The sequence below is a fragment of the Alosa sapidissima genome, chromosome 13 (assembly GCF_018492685.1).
Source record: "Alosa sapidissima isolate fAloSap1 chromosome 13, fAloSap1.pri, whole genome shotgun sequence".
In the NCBI taxonomy this organism is placed as follows: Eukaryota; Metazoa; Chordata; class Actinopteri; order Clupeiformes; family Clupeidae; genus Alosa; species Alosa sapidissima.
Genome location: NC_055969.1, coordinates 28,450,406 through 28,463,618, shown reverse-complemented (window position 1 = coordinate 28,463,618; position 13,213 = coordinate 28,450,406). Strand labels below are relative to the sequence as shown.

The 13,213-nt window shown below is 45.0% G+C and overlaps 1 protein-coding gene and 1 long non-coding RNA gene across 27 annotated transcripts in view; one reads left to right on the top strand and one right to left on the bottom strand.

Moving 5' to 3' along the window:
- Positions 1 to 13,213, top strand: part of nedd4l (NEDD4 like E3 ubiquitin protein ligase) — a 64,958-nt gene that overhangs the window by 34,255 nt on the left and 17,490 nt on the right. For 11 of the 25 annotated variants that reach the window (XM_042058503.1, XM_042058505.1, XM_042058504.1 and 8 more), the window contains 8 exons: positions 619 to 773; positions 937 to 1,072; positions 1,211 to 1,378; positions 1,716 to 1,796; positions 3,762 to 3,821; positions 4,836 to 4,970; positions 7,306 to 7,488; positions 11,888 to 12,085. In XM_042058503.1, coding sequence (XP_041914437.1) covers positions 619 to 773; positions 937 to 1,072; positions 1,211 to 1,378; positions 1,716 to 1,796; positions 3,762 to 3,821; positions 4,836 to 4,970; positions 7,306 to 7,488; positions 11,888 to 12,085 — 1,116 coding nt within the window. The remainder of the gene's footprint in view (positions 1 to 618; positions 774 to 936; positions 1,073 to 1,210; positions 1,379 to 1,715; positions 1,797 to 3,761; positions 3,822 to 4,835; positions 4,971 to 7,305; positions 7,489 to 11,887; positions 12,086 to 13,213) is intronic. The other 14 variants (XM_042058508.1, XM_042058509.1, XM_042058483.1 and 11 more) reach the window with 9 other exon arrangements.
- Positions 12,095 to 12,833, bottom strand: LOC121679613. 2 transcript variants are annotated; one of them, XR_006021357.1, is made up of 3 exons: positions 12,789 to 12,833; positions 12,262 to 12,336; positions 12,095 to 12,227 (listed from the first exon to the last, which is right to left on the bottom strand). It is a non-coding gene; the product is annotated as an uncharacterized LOC121679613 (long non-coding RNA). The 2 variants fall into 2 exon arrangements; XR_006021356.1 differs by having other exon boundaries at positions 12,095 to 12,244; positions 12,279 to 12,336.

The window sequence follows — 13,213 nt, the reverse complement described above, 5'->3', positions numbered from 1 at the left end:
AGTTGTCTGGAAAAGTTCTCTTGTGCCTTTCTTTTTGATCACCCGGTCTTTAAATTTCTCATTATATAGTAGTGCTCTCTTTTGACTCCTCTTCCCTTCTAAAATATCTTTCTCTCACTCACTCACTCACTCACTCACACACACACACACACACACACACACACACACACACAAACACACACACGGAGTAAGAGAGAAGCACTGTCTGGAAAGACCATTTACCTACTTCCCCTAATTTTCTGGAGAAATGTGATCTTTTGGAAAGTCCTTTTGTCTGTCTGCCTGCCTGTGTGCAGTTGGAGAAAATGTAGTGTGCTGTTTAAGATGTCAGATATCTTGAAGCTGCCTTTTTGTTGTCGTTTTTCCAGCTCTGCACTCATTTTTGCTGACCCGCTCTCTTTCTTGTCAAGACATCCATACTGTCCTTTTTTTTTAAACTTTCCTCCTGTCTCCCTCTCTGTCTGCCTGGCATTAAGATATGCTCCCTTTCTCTCATATTGACTCCCTTCATGACCACTGCCCACACGCCCCCATTGTTTTCTTTACCCGACATCTTATTCCTGCCCTTCTGACTTTTCTTCTCTCTGGCTCCTTCTCCCTCCTTCTCCCTCTCTCCAGGGTTGGGAAGACTCGACTGACCCAGGCTCCCAGCGTCCCCAACAGGTTCTGCCCCCACTACCCCCTGGATGGGAAGAGAAGGTCGACAACTTGGGCCGTACCTACTATGTCAACCATAACAACCGCACTACGCAATGGAAGAGGCCAACTCTTGTGTATGTACACAATTCACTCACACATGCTATTGTTGTCAGGACCCTCATGCTCTCCATTCTAAATCAGTGTTCTGATGCTGACTTCATCATGGAAATACTGTACATTTCAGATATGCCACCGTAGTGTTAAAAAGTGGGTGAGTTTCTCCTTTCTTCATTTTAGGGATGTGGTGTCAGAGACCGAGAATGACAACCAGTTGCGGCAGATCAACCAAGAAGCCCATCGAGTGTTCCGCTCACGCAGACACATCAGTGAGGATCTGGAGAACGAGCACCTAGAGCCCAGAGAGGCGGACGATGTGAGTGTCCGAGTCACACTTTTTCCCTGTAGGGGCCTTCTCCATTTTGTTGTTGCTTGCAGAACACTGTAGAGCCTGGCATATTATCGTGGAATCAAAGTGAAAACAGCGCTGCTTGCTGTCCCCCTCCTCCCCCAGCAGACATGGGAAACAATCACAGAGGAGCCTGTTGACTCTCTTAACCAGTCTCAGCCAGGCCCGTCCTTGGCCACGCCTGGTGGGCCGGAGTTCTCTGAGGAGATCAGCCTCCGCCTGTCACTCACCCCGGACTCTAACGGGGAAATGCCAGGGCCCAGCTCTGCTGTGGTAAGCACATCATGTCAACAACCCAATCCAGACAAGGATCACTTCAACATGGTGACACAACACAACACAGCACAGATTAATATCTGTTTAGAAACAGAGGAAGGATTTCCTTAATCTGTGAAAACATTCCCAACAAGTAGCTCATATAACGCAAACTGATCATGCAGTTAAGGTATAACTTATCCCAGGGGAGTGATGTTGTAACATGACAAAGAACCTTTAGTTTATAACAACTGACACACAGAATAAACACCTCTAATAACAGTACTTTTCTTCATTTGTATCCTTGTATGTCTTTTTCTTTTCTCTGCTCCTCCCTCCCTCCTGCTGTCCACAGCAGAGCCATCTCTCCTCCAGACTACGTTCCTCCAGTATGACTGATGGGGTTAGCGAGCAGGCCCAGCCCCCCCCTCCAACGGTATGCCGTTTTGCTCGCTCGTTTTGCTCGCTCGTTGTGCTCGCTCGTGTTGCTCTTCCTGCTTTGCTCTCCTGTCTGCCTCGCCTGTCCCTACTGTGCCCCCCGCTCCTGATGATTCACTGGTGAACTCAGTATAACAAACCGTCGGGACAGACAGACCTGAAGAGTTACAAGCTTCCAGTTGACCTGAAGTCTCAAATCATTACCCATTTATACATATTATATACAATCCTTTCTATAAAACATCTCATTTGCCATAGCACCAAAATAAGAAGTTATGGAAGTGTTCTTGTAACTCTTTCAGGTCTTTCAGTTCTGGTGCAGCAGATAGTGATGCAGGTGTGGGATTCATTTAAAATGGTGTTGGTAACAGTCTCATTTAAGATCACTGTTTAATAATGAATGAGTCAGACGAGACCGCGACATAGGTTACTAGTGCCGATACGTGCATTAGCAGTTGGAGAGCGCTGACGGATCCCGAGCCGAGTGGGAAAGCTCTGTGAATGGTAGCAGACGCTGCAGAGTTGTCACTGTGGACGGCCGCCAGCCATGACCTCATTAGGCCACACTTCACTGGTCACCTGACTTGAGCGAGAAAACAGGCTTCATAGCCTCAGACAATGTGAGGATGTGTCACAGGAGGTAGGCCTTCTTGACACATGATCGTTTCTAGGGTATCACAGCTATATGATCTATAGTTCATCTGGCAGCCCATGTAGCCTACAGAACAGCTTTAATCCAGCTGGACATAGCAGTTGTTGTTACTATATTTGCTTCCCTCACTGTGAACCTTTTCAGTCTGAGTGCACTTTGGTAGAGAGACTTTGGCAAATGTCTGTTGGGGGTTCTAAGAGTTCAACGTTAGTCTGTGATATGCTAATAGACTAAGTTGTGGCTGAGCTAATAGGACCACACATTTTTTAAATTATTTTTTGTTCATCTTACAATTTTTTCTGGCTCTTGGCACTGGCCGTCCTGAAGAGCTGTGAAAGCTGGAGTGGTAAGACTGTGGGATGCAAATTGGCGTAAGGGGCTTCCTGGAAGCACAAATGATCGATTTGTCATAGTCTTGCCGTACCTCATTGATATTAACCGAGTGGGTGGCATTTACAGAGCAGAACAGTTTGTCACACTGTATGTGTGCATCTGTGCGCCGGTGATGACTCAGTTTGCAATTGATGTGTTATAGCGAGGATGTGACTTAAAATTATACTCTTGAGCAAGCTAAAGGTCTCAGCATAAACAATTTGGCTGTAATTCTGATGTAGTATTAGATGACAAGTGATTAAATTACAGTGCAGTTACAGTGGCCTACTAATATGAGAATAATCAAATCTGAGACAGGAATACAATAGTTGCGGTAATTGCACTAGTCGTTCCCAACCTCTCCAGTTAACCTCTTTGGCAGACATAATCACCCGTGATGACCTTTCCATGCTGCCATGCTTCTCTCACTCCATAATCAGAGCAGCTTTATAATCAAATATAATTATAATTCATGGGGGGGGGGGGGGTAAATCTCTATCTGAAGTCTCACCAGCTTTTCTCTCTCCCGAGCAACACTCTCTCTTCCTCCCCGTGTGCCCATGTGCACCTGGCTGCACAGTCCGGTCCGGCCTCCCTCACACTCCCACCATCCTCCCCGATCCCCCACCACATACTGCATTTAAATCCCAATCTAAAAACTGTGGGGCATAGTTTTCTACACAGTGTTTTAAGCCTGGTCCTTAAATGATTGGTGTTTTTCCCCCTTGGAAATCATATTCAGACCTGACTTAAGCACTGTATGGGAAGTCAGCCTTGCTTTATGGTGTTCTCAAACCTTCACTCCTCACCTCACAACTCTCAAATCACTACTCCAGGTTATATCCTTCGTTTCATCTCCCGCCCCCTTACCAGATTTCCTTGCGTTTTACCGCCCCCACCCTCTTTGGTCACATTGTTAAACCAGCTGTTATCTGCCAGCAGAGTTCCCAGGCCAGGCGAGGCAGAGCTCAAACTGTCACAGGCGTTGAAGAGCCCATGGTAATGTCTCTCTTCTTGCACATATCCCTGACCAGTGTCCACCACTATACACTTCCACTGTACACATCTTTTTCCCCCTCTTTTTTTTTTTATTGACATGACTGTGACATGCCTTCCTTTCTCCACAGTCAGTTTTATTTTCATACTATAAATCCCGCGTGAAAGGGGGTTCCAGGTTGTGGCGATCAGTAAACATAAAGGTAACGTCAGTGGTGGTCTCCAGACAGCACTGCTCCCTCCCCCTGTTCCTGACATAGCCCTGCTCAACCCCTGCATTTTTGAAGTAGTGTGTGTGGTTCTAGTGACCACCTGTGGACGTCACTTTGTTCCCTAGGAGTGAGGCTGTGTGTTTTCAGAGCAGTTGTGCATGATTGTCTTTGAACATTTGTAGATCACTGGACATCCTGTTCACAAAGTTGGATTACACTGTCTATTTCTGAATGTTAAAGTTGTTGCTCACTGTGTCCGTACATTCACTCTTAAATCTCTCTGGTTGTGTTTATGTTTATGTTTATGTTTTCATGTCATCTGAAGAGTTATGTTTTGCACCCCCTGGTCATGAACCACATTGGCACTGAACCTCATACAGAGGAACATCATTTTCCTTTACAGGTCCATGTCACAAATGTTTAACTTGTTATAAAGCAAAGGTTTTCAAAACCTATTCAACCAGGTTTGTAAGACAGCCACACAGATGTGGAACACAGATGTTTTTAGTCCGAACTCAACTCTTTGTCTTTGTTAGTGTGCCAGGAAACCCTTGAAGGAGACTTGCTAGATTGGGAATTCCATAAAAGGGATTAAAATCTAAATGCAAAGTGATGCTGTATTTACAGTACTAAGAGCTGACACAGTTAAACATGGTGGAGGACACATTGTCCCTTTTCTCTCCTCTGTTATTCCTAATGAGCTGGCCTTCTTGTTCATGTCTATGGATGTGTAAGTAAGTAAGTGGAAAGCTGTGTGCTTGCTTCTGCGCTATCCTAACCTGCTCCTTGCCTCTTGCTGGCCCAGTCTCCATCAGCGGCTTATGCGCTGACCACCCCAGGCCTGCCCCCTGGCTGGGAGGAGCGGAAGGACGCCAAGGGACGCACCTACTACGTCAACCACAACAGCCGCACCACCACCTGGACCCGGCCAATTGTGCAGGTATACAAAGCAACCAGGTCAAGGGCCTCTCAGATCAAGACGAGGCTAACAAACCATTGATGTTTTGGGCATGCATTTCATGTTGGATGATTTCCTCTTATTGTCCTGCCTCTAATGCCATTTTTCCATACGAATGGCGTCGCTTGGCCTGGCTGTGCTCAGCTTAGCCGGTTGACCAAGCAGAGTCTAGATTTGCATTTCCATACCTCAGCGTCTACTAGCTTAAGGGTGTGTATATATGCAATGGATAAATGCCTCCAAGGTACAAAAATATTGAAGGAAATGGAGGCAAAGAATTCTAGCCTTATGTTTGCTCTATAATACCCCAGTTGCCATACATGCATGTAGGTACAATGTATATATAGCATTAGTCCATGAAGGAAATATTTGGTTTAGTGTAAAAACAAAGCAACCTGTTTAGTTTCCAAGCTAGTAATTTGTCTTTATTCAAAGATAATGGAGGTTGCTTGGTTCCATTCCATATGGTTAATATTGATTCCATTATATTGCATACTTGCTGTCTTCTAACTGTGTTATCTGTTTCTAACTCCATGTGGACTGGCTTGCAAGCTTGCTAGTTCTCAGATAACCATTTACTGTTGTTGTATAGTTACTATTGAAAGTTTTCAGATCCAACTTTATAACTGGATCTGCTTTATATATGTCTCGAGTGATGACTGCCTATCACAGAAGAGATATTATAGTGTAACACAGGAGCGAGGTTTTGCCCTACGGAGGAGACGTCCAAAATGAGTCTTCTGCAGGTTGCCACTGTTCAACTTGTAATGGAAATGCAAATTAGCTTGGCACAGCTTGGCGAAAGTGCCAATGGAAAAACCACTCTCAGTCTCTCTCAGTGTCTTATTTCCTGTTACTCATCTCTTTCTAGGCACTGAAAGCAGCCCTTTACTGTTGCTGTTGTTCCCACTGTTTAAAACGGAGATGGCATCTGTTTTCGTGATATCTTAAAAAGTTTCAAATGAATCAGCCATAAACCATGAATAAAAGATGAAAAGAGAATAGGCTCCTCATGGTGGGCTTAGTTTCCTTCCCTTCCTCCTTATTTGGCTGATACACTTTCTCTCCAAGCTCTCTTCTAGCGGACCAATCCAGTTGGTCCTCCTTTCTGCAGTGTTAGCGGTTGCAAAGAAGTGCCTGTCTTGTGTTCTGTTTAATCTTCTATCTTCACTCACTGTGTGCCTTATGTACTGTCTGGTTATGTAGGGAAGGCTAGATAGAGAACTTGGCTTGAATATCCACTTGCGTAGCCATCTCAATGAGAGGAGCTCCTAGTCAGATGTAGCCCTGAAAGAGACTCATAGTTTCAGTTGTTGCAAACACATGGATGTAAAGTTACACGTGGATATATTTAAATTGATCAAGATTAAGGGCGTTTTCATATCTACCTTTGGTCCTTTGCAGGTGAGAAAGGTGCTTCGAACCACAGTCCAGATCAAAAGACCAACATTTAGTCTGACCAAAAAAGGTGGTCTCGGTCCGGATCAAACTGAACCATGGTTCAGTTTGTTTGCAGTATAAAAACACTTTTTGGATGGTTCGGACTTTCAGACCAATTACAGGAATTTGAGGCAGCTAGTCACCATAGAAGAAGAAAAATAACCGGAAAATAAATGGCCTAAAATGAGCCTCAGACGCACACGGGATCTAATGGACTATTTTATTACAATTTGGTATAGCAGATTTAGAAAAAAATGCATAAAAATGCTGACATCTTCAAGATAATTTTGAGAGGATGAGAGAGGGAGGATATGAAAGGACAGCAGAGCAATGCCATCTGAAGCTGGAAACAAAAAAACTGCGGCAGCAGTAGGCTAGGCTGTATAAAGCTGGGCTATGTGAAGCCATAAGAAAAAGCGGTGCTTTTAGGAAGGAGAAGGCTACCTGCCGAATTGGCAACACACCAACGTTCGACGCACGCCTGTAAACAAACCAATCAAAGGGAGACACAGCACATGTAGGTGGTAACAACAGGGCATAGGTATGTCATGCAACGTTCTTTAGTGCGGTAGCAAAATTGCAATGCGAAACCAGGAACTAACCGGATCAGATGTATTAAATGTAACTAAACACAAAGGTTGGTTGGGACCTTGGTCCGGACTTTCAGGTGTGAAAACGCCCTAAGTAAACTAAGACCAAATTGCAGGCTGTAGTTGTTCAGCTGACCCGAGCTTCAGCCTACTGTCTCATCCTTCAGAGAGGCGTTTCCTGCCTTGTGTCTTCTCTGGCTTTTCCTCTCATTAGCACCTCCTGCAGAAGAGCTGCGGCCGCATGCGTTGAGCTGCCTCTCTTTAATGGCCCTTTCTCCCCCCGACAGCACACAGAAGACGGCACCAGCGGTTCGGCTGGAGCAGTGGCCAGCGGGGGGGCCACCCCAGGCACACCGGCCACCCCAGCCACGCCAGCAGGCGGGGCCAGTGGCGGCCACCTAAGCGAGCCCCAGTTGCGCCGGCCCAGGAGCCTCAGCTCCCCCACAGTGACCCTCTCCACCCCGCTGGAGGTGAGAGCAGCGTCCCATCCTCCTCCTCTCCGTCTGTCTGCTGTCCTGTCCCATCGTCACCGTCTTCCCTCCGTGTCTTGTCTAACTGATCTTCTCATCCCTTCTCTCTTTTCACTGTGCTCACATCAGGTTCTGCCATTCTGCTGTTGTCATTTCCTGTTCTCTTCCCCTGTAACAGTCTCAGTGTCTTCATCTCTATGTCTGTCTGTCTGTCTCTGTCTCTGTGCCATATATGTGTCATTAGAGGGTCATCTGTTGGATGTAAGCATGAAACAGCATTGCATCTAGTTCCACTGTCACCTTAAATATCTTTCTGCCATTTGCTTTCAGACTCGGCACGCTACCATTTATACAGAAACTGTGAGAAAGATGATTGTGTAATTGTAGTTTTGTATCTGCAGGGATTATGTTTGATCAGAGAGGTTGTTTAATAAGATGATTACTTTTTTAGCCTGTATTGGTGAAGGGATTGATGGTGGTTTGTCCATCTACTGTAATTGTTTGTTTTGATATCAGGAGTAGAGTTTGTGATTAATGTGTAATGGACCATGTGGTTGTGATTAGAGACCCCTGCTTTAGCTGAGCAGGTCTGGAGGGGACCTGCAGATTATAGACCCTTTCAACAATAAAAACAAAAACAATGCTTGAACGTTCTATTTGGTTCCCAATCGACTTCCTCTGCATTAAAGGTCCAGTATGTAGGAAAAAATGGAAAATAAACTGTAACCATTCCAAAAATGATCACCATATGTTGTCAAAGAGTAAGAAAACACGATAAATTGAAGTAATGGCTTATTTGACAACATTACTCTAACCCGTAAAACCCATGAAAAAAAATGAGTTACGGGGCGGAATCTCTTGGAATTTTCGTTTATGTTTTGAATGATTAATTCTAGAATAGCGTATTAATAATGGGCTAGCGCGTCCTCCTATTTGGGTTGCCAAATTAGCAAAGACCAACTGTCAACAGCTGTCAGTTATAGTCATGAACGCCTATGAAAGGCAGGCAAATTTCCAAAATTAAAACAAGAAACAAATTAAGTGGGCATCGGAGGAGCTTCCTGAGATGGTGACGTCTTCGTCAAACGAAGAATATCAAGTCTGACGCAGAGCTGGCCATATTTCTCCACAACAGGTAGCCTAGCTAAACTTCATCTGCATTGATGTTATGTTGGTTAGAGAGGTATTTTTTGTTTTCACTGTTTCCGTAATGTGTAGCTGGGTCATGGTTGGAGAAACGTTAAAGCAGCTGCAGGTCAACTAACGTTAGCTAAGTCTTCATTACCTCTGGCAACCCAGAAGAGGCTCGCGTCTGGTAGTCTTGAGAACGTTCACCAGTGTTTTGATTTTGGCCTATAGAACGTTCGGTAACAATCCTACAAATCGCACCTTTAAGATAACATATGGAATGTTAAAACGGAAGCCTTGTGGGGCCAACTATGATGCTGATAATGGAACTCTCTTGAAAGGGTCACTTAACCATGTTCATTATGCAATGCACCCCTCAGTTAGCCTGGCTAGCGCCACCACTTCTCAATGAGACGTGGTCTGGGAACCAAACGTTCATTTTCTCGTATTTGAAAAAAATGCCCAGATCTGTTTATTGGGTGCCACGGATGTCTATCAAATGCGTCTGTGCATAGCTCATCATTGTCTTGCTTTCCCCCCTGTTCTCCATGGTCTCCAGGCTGCCTTAGCAGCGTGAATCAAATCGCGCGCAAGGCAGCATGGGAACACCCAGGCTACCCCTCAGTAGCTGTGTGGGGATCATTTGGAAGACAAAGCTACTATTGCATTGGTCATGGAGATGTTTTGGTTGTCCCTCTCCCCTCACTGTTGACTGCTATTCTCGTTAAGTGTTCTCTGTAACTGTTGGCTCGAAGGGCATGACTCCTAGTGTGATGCTGAAATCTTGCGTCATGGTGATGAAGTAAGTTTAGCAGCTGTTGTAGATATCAAGTTAGATGCACTCTTCGTGTGTGTGTGTGGGTGTGTGTGGGTGGGTGGGTGGGTGGGTATGCTTGCTCAAGCAAATTTTTCTGGTGGCACTCATTAACTCACCGTATCCAGAGCTTACACAGTAGCTTTCTGAGAAAGTGATCCTCTTTTCTTCCTAAGCCAAGGTCACACAGCCCTCAAAGAGGAACCTCGTGACTTTTAGTATTTTAATCACCACTCCTGTGCCTTTCTCTCATTCATTCCTCATACTCCCGTTTCATGCATATTTCTTCCTGTGGTAATAAGTTGCCTGTGTGAGCTTCGGTGTCAGGACTCAGGAGAACCCTGTGTGTTACTGACTGCAGTAGACATGCCTGCTCACACACTCTGCTGCAAGGCAGGTGGAGATGTTGGTCTGAGTGTTGGGTGTCTGATTGGTTATGAGCGTGGGCACTGCCATTAAATCTCTTTGCCACGGAACACTGATTGTCATCAAAACCATTAAGCCTAATTAACACAATCGGATGCGTGTCAAAACAAGTCTGGCAGTAATGAGGGTCTTCTAGGCAGTTAGGAATCTGGTGTTACCATGTCAACATTGCTTTTTCATGGCTTGCCATTCAAGCTGGGTTGAGACCTATATGAAATGATGTGTGGTTATTTATTTCAGCGTTTCTCAAACTGTGGGTCGCGACCCACTACTGGGTCGCGGAGACATGCCAGGTGGGGCGCGAACTGACGTGAAAAACAGGAGCCCAGGTAGCACCCGATGCGCAATGGACGCACTGTGTTATTCACAGGGAAGCGCTCATGTCAAGGCAGCTTAGTTAGTCCCGTCCTACATGAGATTTTGAACGTTGTTGTGAGTGGTGAATTTCATCAAAACCCGGCCCTTAAAAGCGTGTCTATTCTCCACACTTTGCGAAGAGATGGTAGATAACCAAAAGGCTGTACTGTTTCACAGCGGCAAGGTGGCCTTCCCGAGGTAAAGTGCTGTCGCGCGTGTTTGAGCTCCGGGTCGCCTCTTCTTGGAGGAAGAACGCATGTTTGAATCTGCAAGCACGTTTACTAATGAACATTTCTTGACGAAGCTGGCCTATCTTAGCGATATATTTGATATATCTTAGCGATACATTTGAGTTAAATGTCCAGTTACAAGGCAAAGACAAGCACCTACCTCACCTAGCAAATAAGATTACTGCATTCACCAAAAAAACTTGAGTATGGGACAGGCGCCTCGATCGCGACAGTATTATGCCTATGAGATTTCTGAGCGAAATCGCTGAAACGTCTGATTGGGAGCCACTCGTGATCCCATGTATTAAACAGTAGGCCTACATCACATCCCTGCAAAGTTTAATTCAAAAATATTTCCCAACCAGCAGTGCTCAGTATGACTGGATTATGGATCCATTTAATGCAGCATGTTGGTATTTCATTGAATATAGAATGCTGTAAAATGGCCTATGCTTCCTAATATGTTGCTGGAAAACAGAAATATGTGTTATGTATTTATTTATTGTTATATCTGCAGCACCAGCTGATTTTAACTCTGTTGAAGAGGATATATTTAGAACTTGTCATTATTTCAATAAATTTGACAATTTTAAGCTTGACCTACCACTTTCTTAGAGCAATGAGGGACAGGTGGGGCTCGAGAATGCCCCCTTGATCAAAGTGGGGAATGAAAGAAAAAGTTTGAGAACCACTGATCTAGTTTGTTAACTACCACAGTCACGAGTTGGGTCGCGATAGTCTGTCATTTTTAAAAAGTGGGTCCCCAGAAAAAAAGTTTGAGAAACACTGATTTATTTTGAACAGATGTGTGTAGTAGAGTGCTCCAATTTGAAACATTTTAGTGTTCAGTATTGAAGCACCTATGAAATAATGTAAGGATCACGCAATCTGCACACCATTAGTTTAATGATTGCTGTAATAAGTGTCTTGTCAGAGATGTAGGCTGGCTAGTCAAAATGTATGATGGCGGAGAAGTGGAGAAATGCCTGCCTGTCTAGTTGTCCCCAAGGCCGCCTTAAAGAGCAAAGAAAAGCCCTTCCAGTGCAGCAATCCTCAAGTGATTACACAGCTCTGAGGTGGCAGGGAAACAAATGATAACCCTGCTGTTGTATTTTTGAAGAGGCTGTGTGTGTCTGTCTGTAGAGAGCAGACCTCTTACCTTAGTAATTACAAAACGATATGAAAAGAGTGTGCGTCAGAGAGAGGTTAGGAGAAAAGGTGTGAGTGATGTGTCAAAGCACATAAAGGTGAAATCCTCTTTGGAAAACTTTTTTTAATCCTGAGAAATTTTTAATTACCAAAGTTCACTGCTGAACTAAAGCTTTACACAGCGCTCCTGGTGCACAGTAATTGTCATTAGATGTCATTCTCAGCGAGGGCCTTTAGGAAAGTTCATCCTTCAGGAACCAACTTTCCCATACCTATAAATCCTGTTTTTTTCTAGGGGGCCAATAACATCCAGGCACGGCGAGCTGTGAAAGACACTGTCTCAAATCCCCAGTCACCCCAGGCGTCCCCCTTCAGCTCACCCAAGTCTCAGCACAAGACTCCCCAGAGTTTCCTACCACCAGGCTGGGAGATGCGGATAGCTCCCAATGGACGGCCATTCTTCATTGATCACAACAGCAGGAACACCACCTGGGTAAGACCCTTTCTGTCCTCACATAACCTCCTGTCCCAGCACACATAGCCCTAGCACTACCCTACACCTCCTTTAGTCCTCTACCTCCTTTAGTACTCTACCTCCTTTAGTACTCTACCCTAGCCCTAGCACTACCCTACACCTCCTTTAGTCCTCTACCTCCTTTAGTCCTCTACCTCCTTTAGTACTCTACCTCCTTTAGTACTCTACCCTAGCCCTAGCACTACCCTACACCTCCTTTAGTCCTCTACCTCCTTTAGTACTCTACCCTAGCCCTAGCACTACCCTACACCTCCTTTAGTCCTCTACCTCCTTTAGTCCTCTACCTCCTTTAGTCCTCTACCTCCTTTAGTAGTCTACCTTCTTACACCTCCTTTAGTCCTCTACCTCCTTTAGTACTCTACCTCCTTTAGTAGTCTACCTCCTTACACCTCCTTTAGTCCTCTACCTCCTTTAGTACTCTACCTCCTTTAGTAGTCTACCTCCTTTAGTAGTCTACCTTCTTACACCTCCTTTAGTCCTCTACCTCCTTTAGTCCTCTACCTCCTTTAGTCCTCTACCTCCTTTAGTGCACTACCCTACACCTCCTTTAGTCCTCTACCTCCTTTAGTGAACTACCCTACACCTCCTTTAGTCCTCTACCTCCTTTAGTCCTCTACCTCCTTTAGTAGTCTACCCCCTTACACCTCCTTTAGTCCTCTACCTCCTTTAGTACTCTACCTCCTTTAGTCCTCTACCTCCTTTAGTAGTCTACCTCCTTACACCTCCTTTAGTCCTCTACCTCCTTTAGTACTCTACCTCCTGTCCCAGCACACGTAGCCCTAGCACTACCTCACACCTCCTTTAGTACTCTACAGCTAGACATTCTTAGCACTATCCATACTCAAGTTCCATGCTGTGCTTGCTATATTCAGAACCACTACAATGGATGGAAAATAAATCATGCCCAAATGGATTAGCATAACGTTTACTGTTGCTCTTGTGAATCAGATATAGCTTGTTTACAGATCTAGCTTGTTTACTAAATGACAGGAAGGCATGGAATTCATCTTAAAACAGGGCCAGGAATATCAATGGCAGCAGTATCTCAAACGATCAAACTCACAACCTACCGCTCACTGATAATCA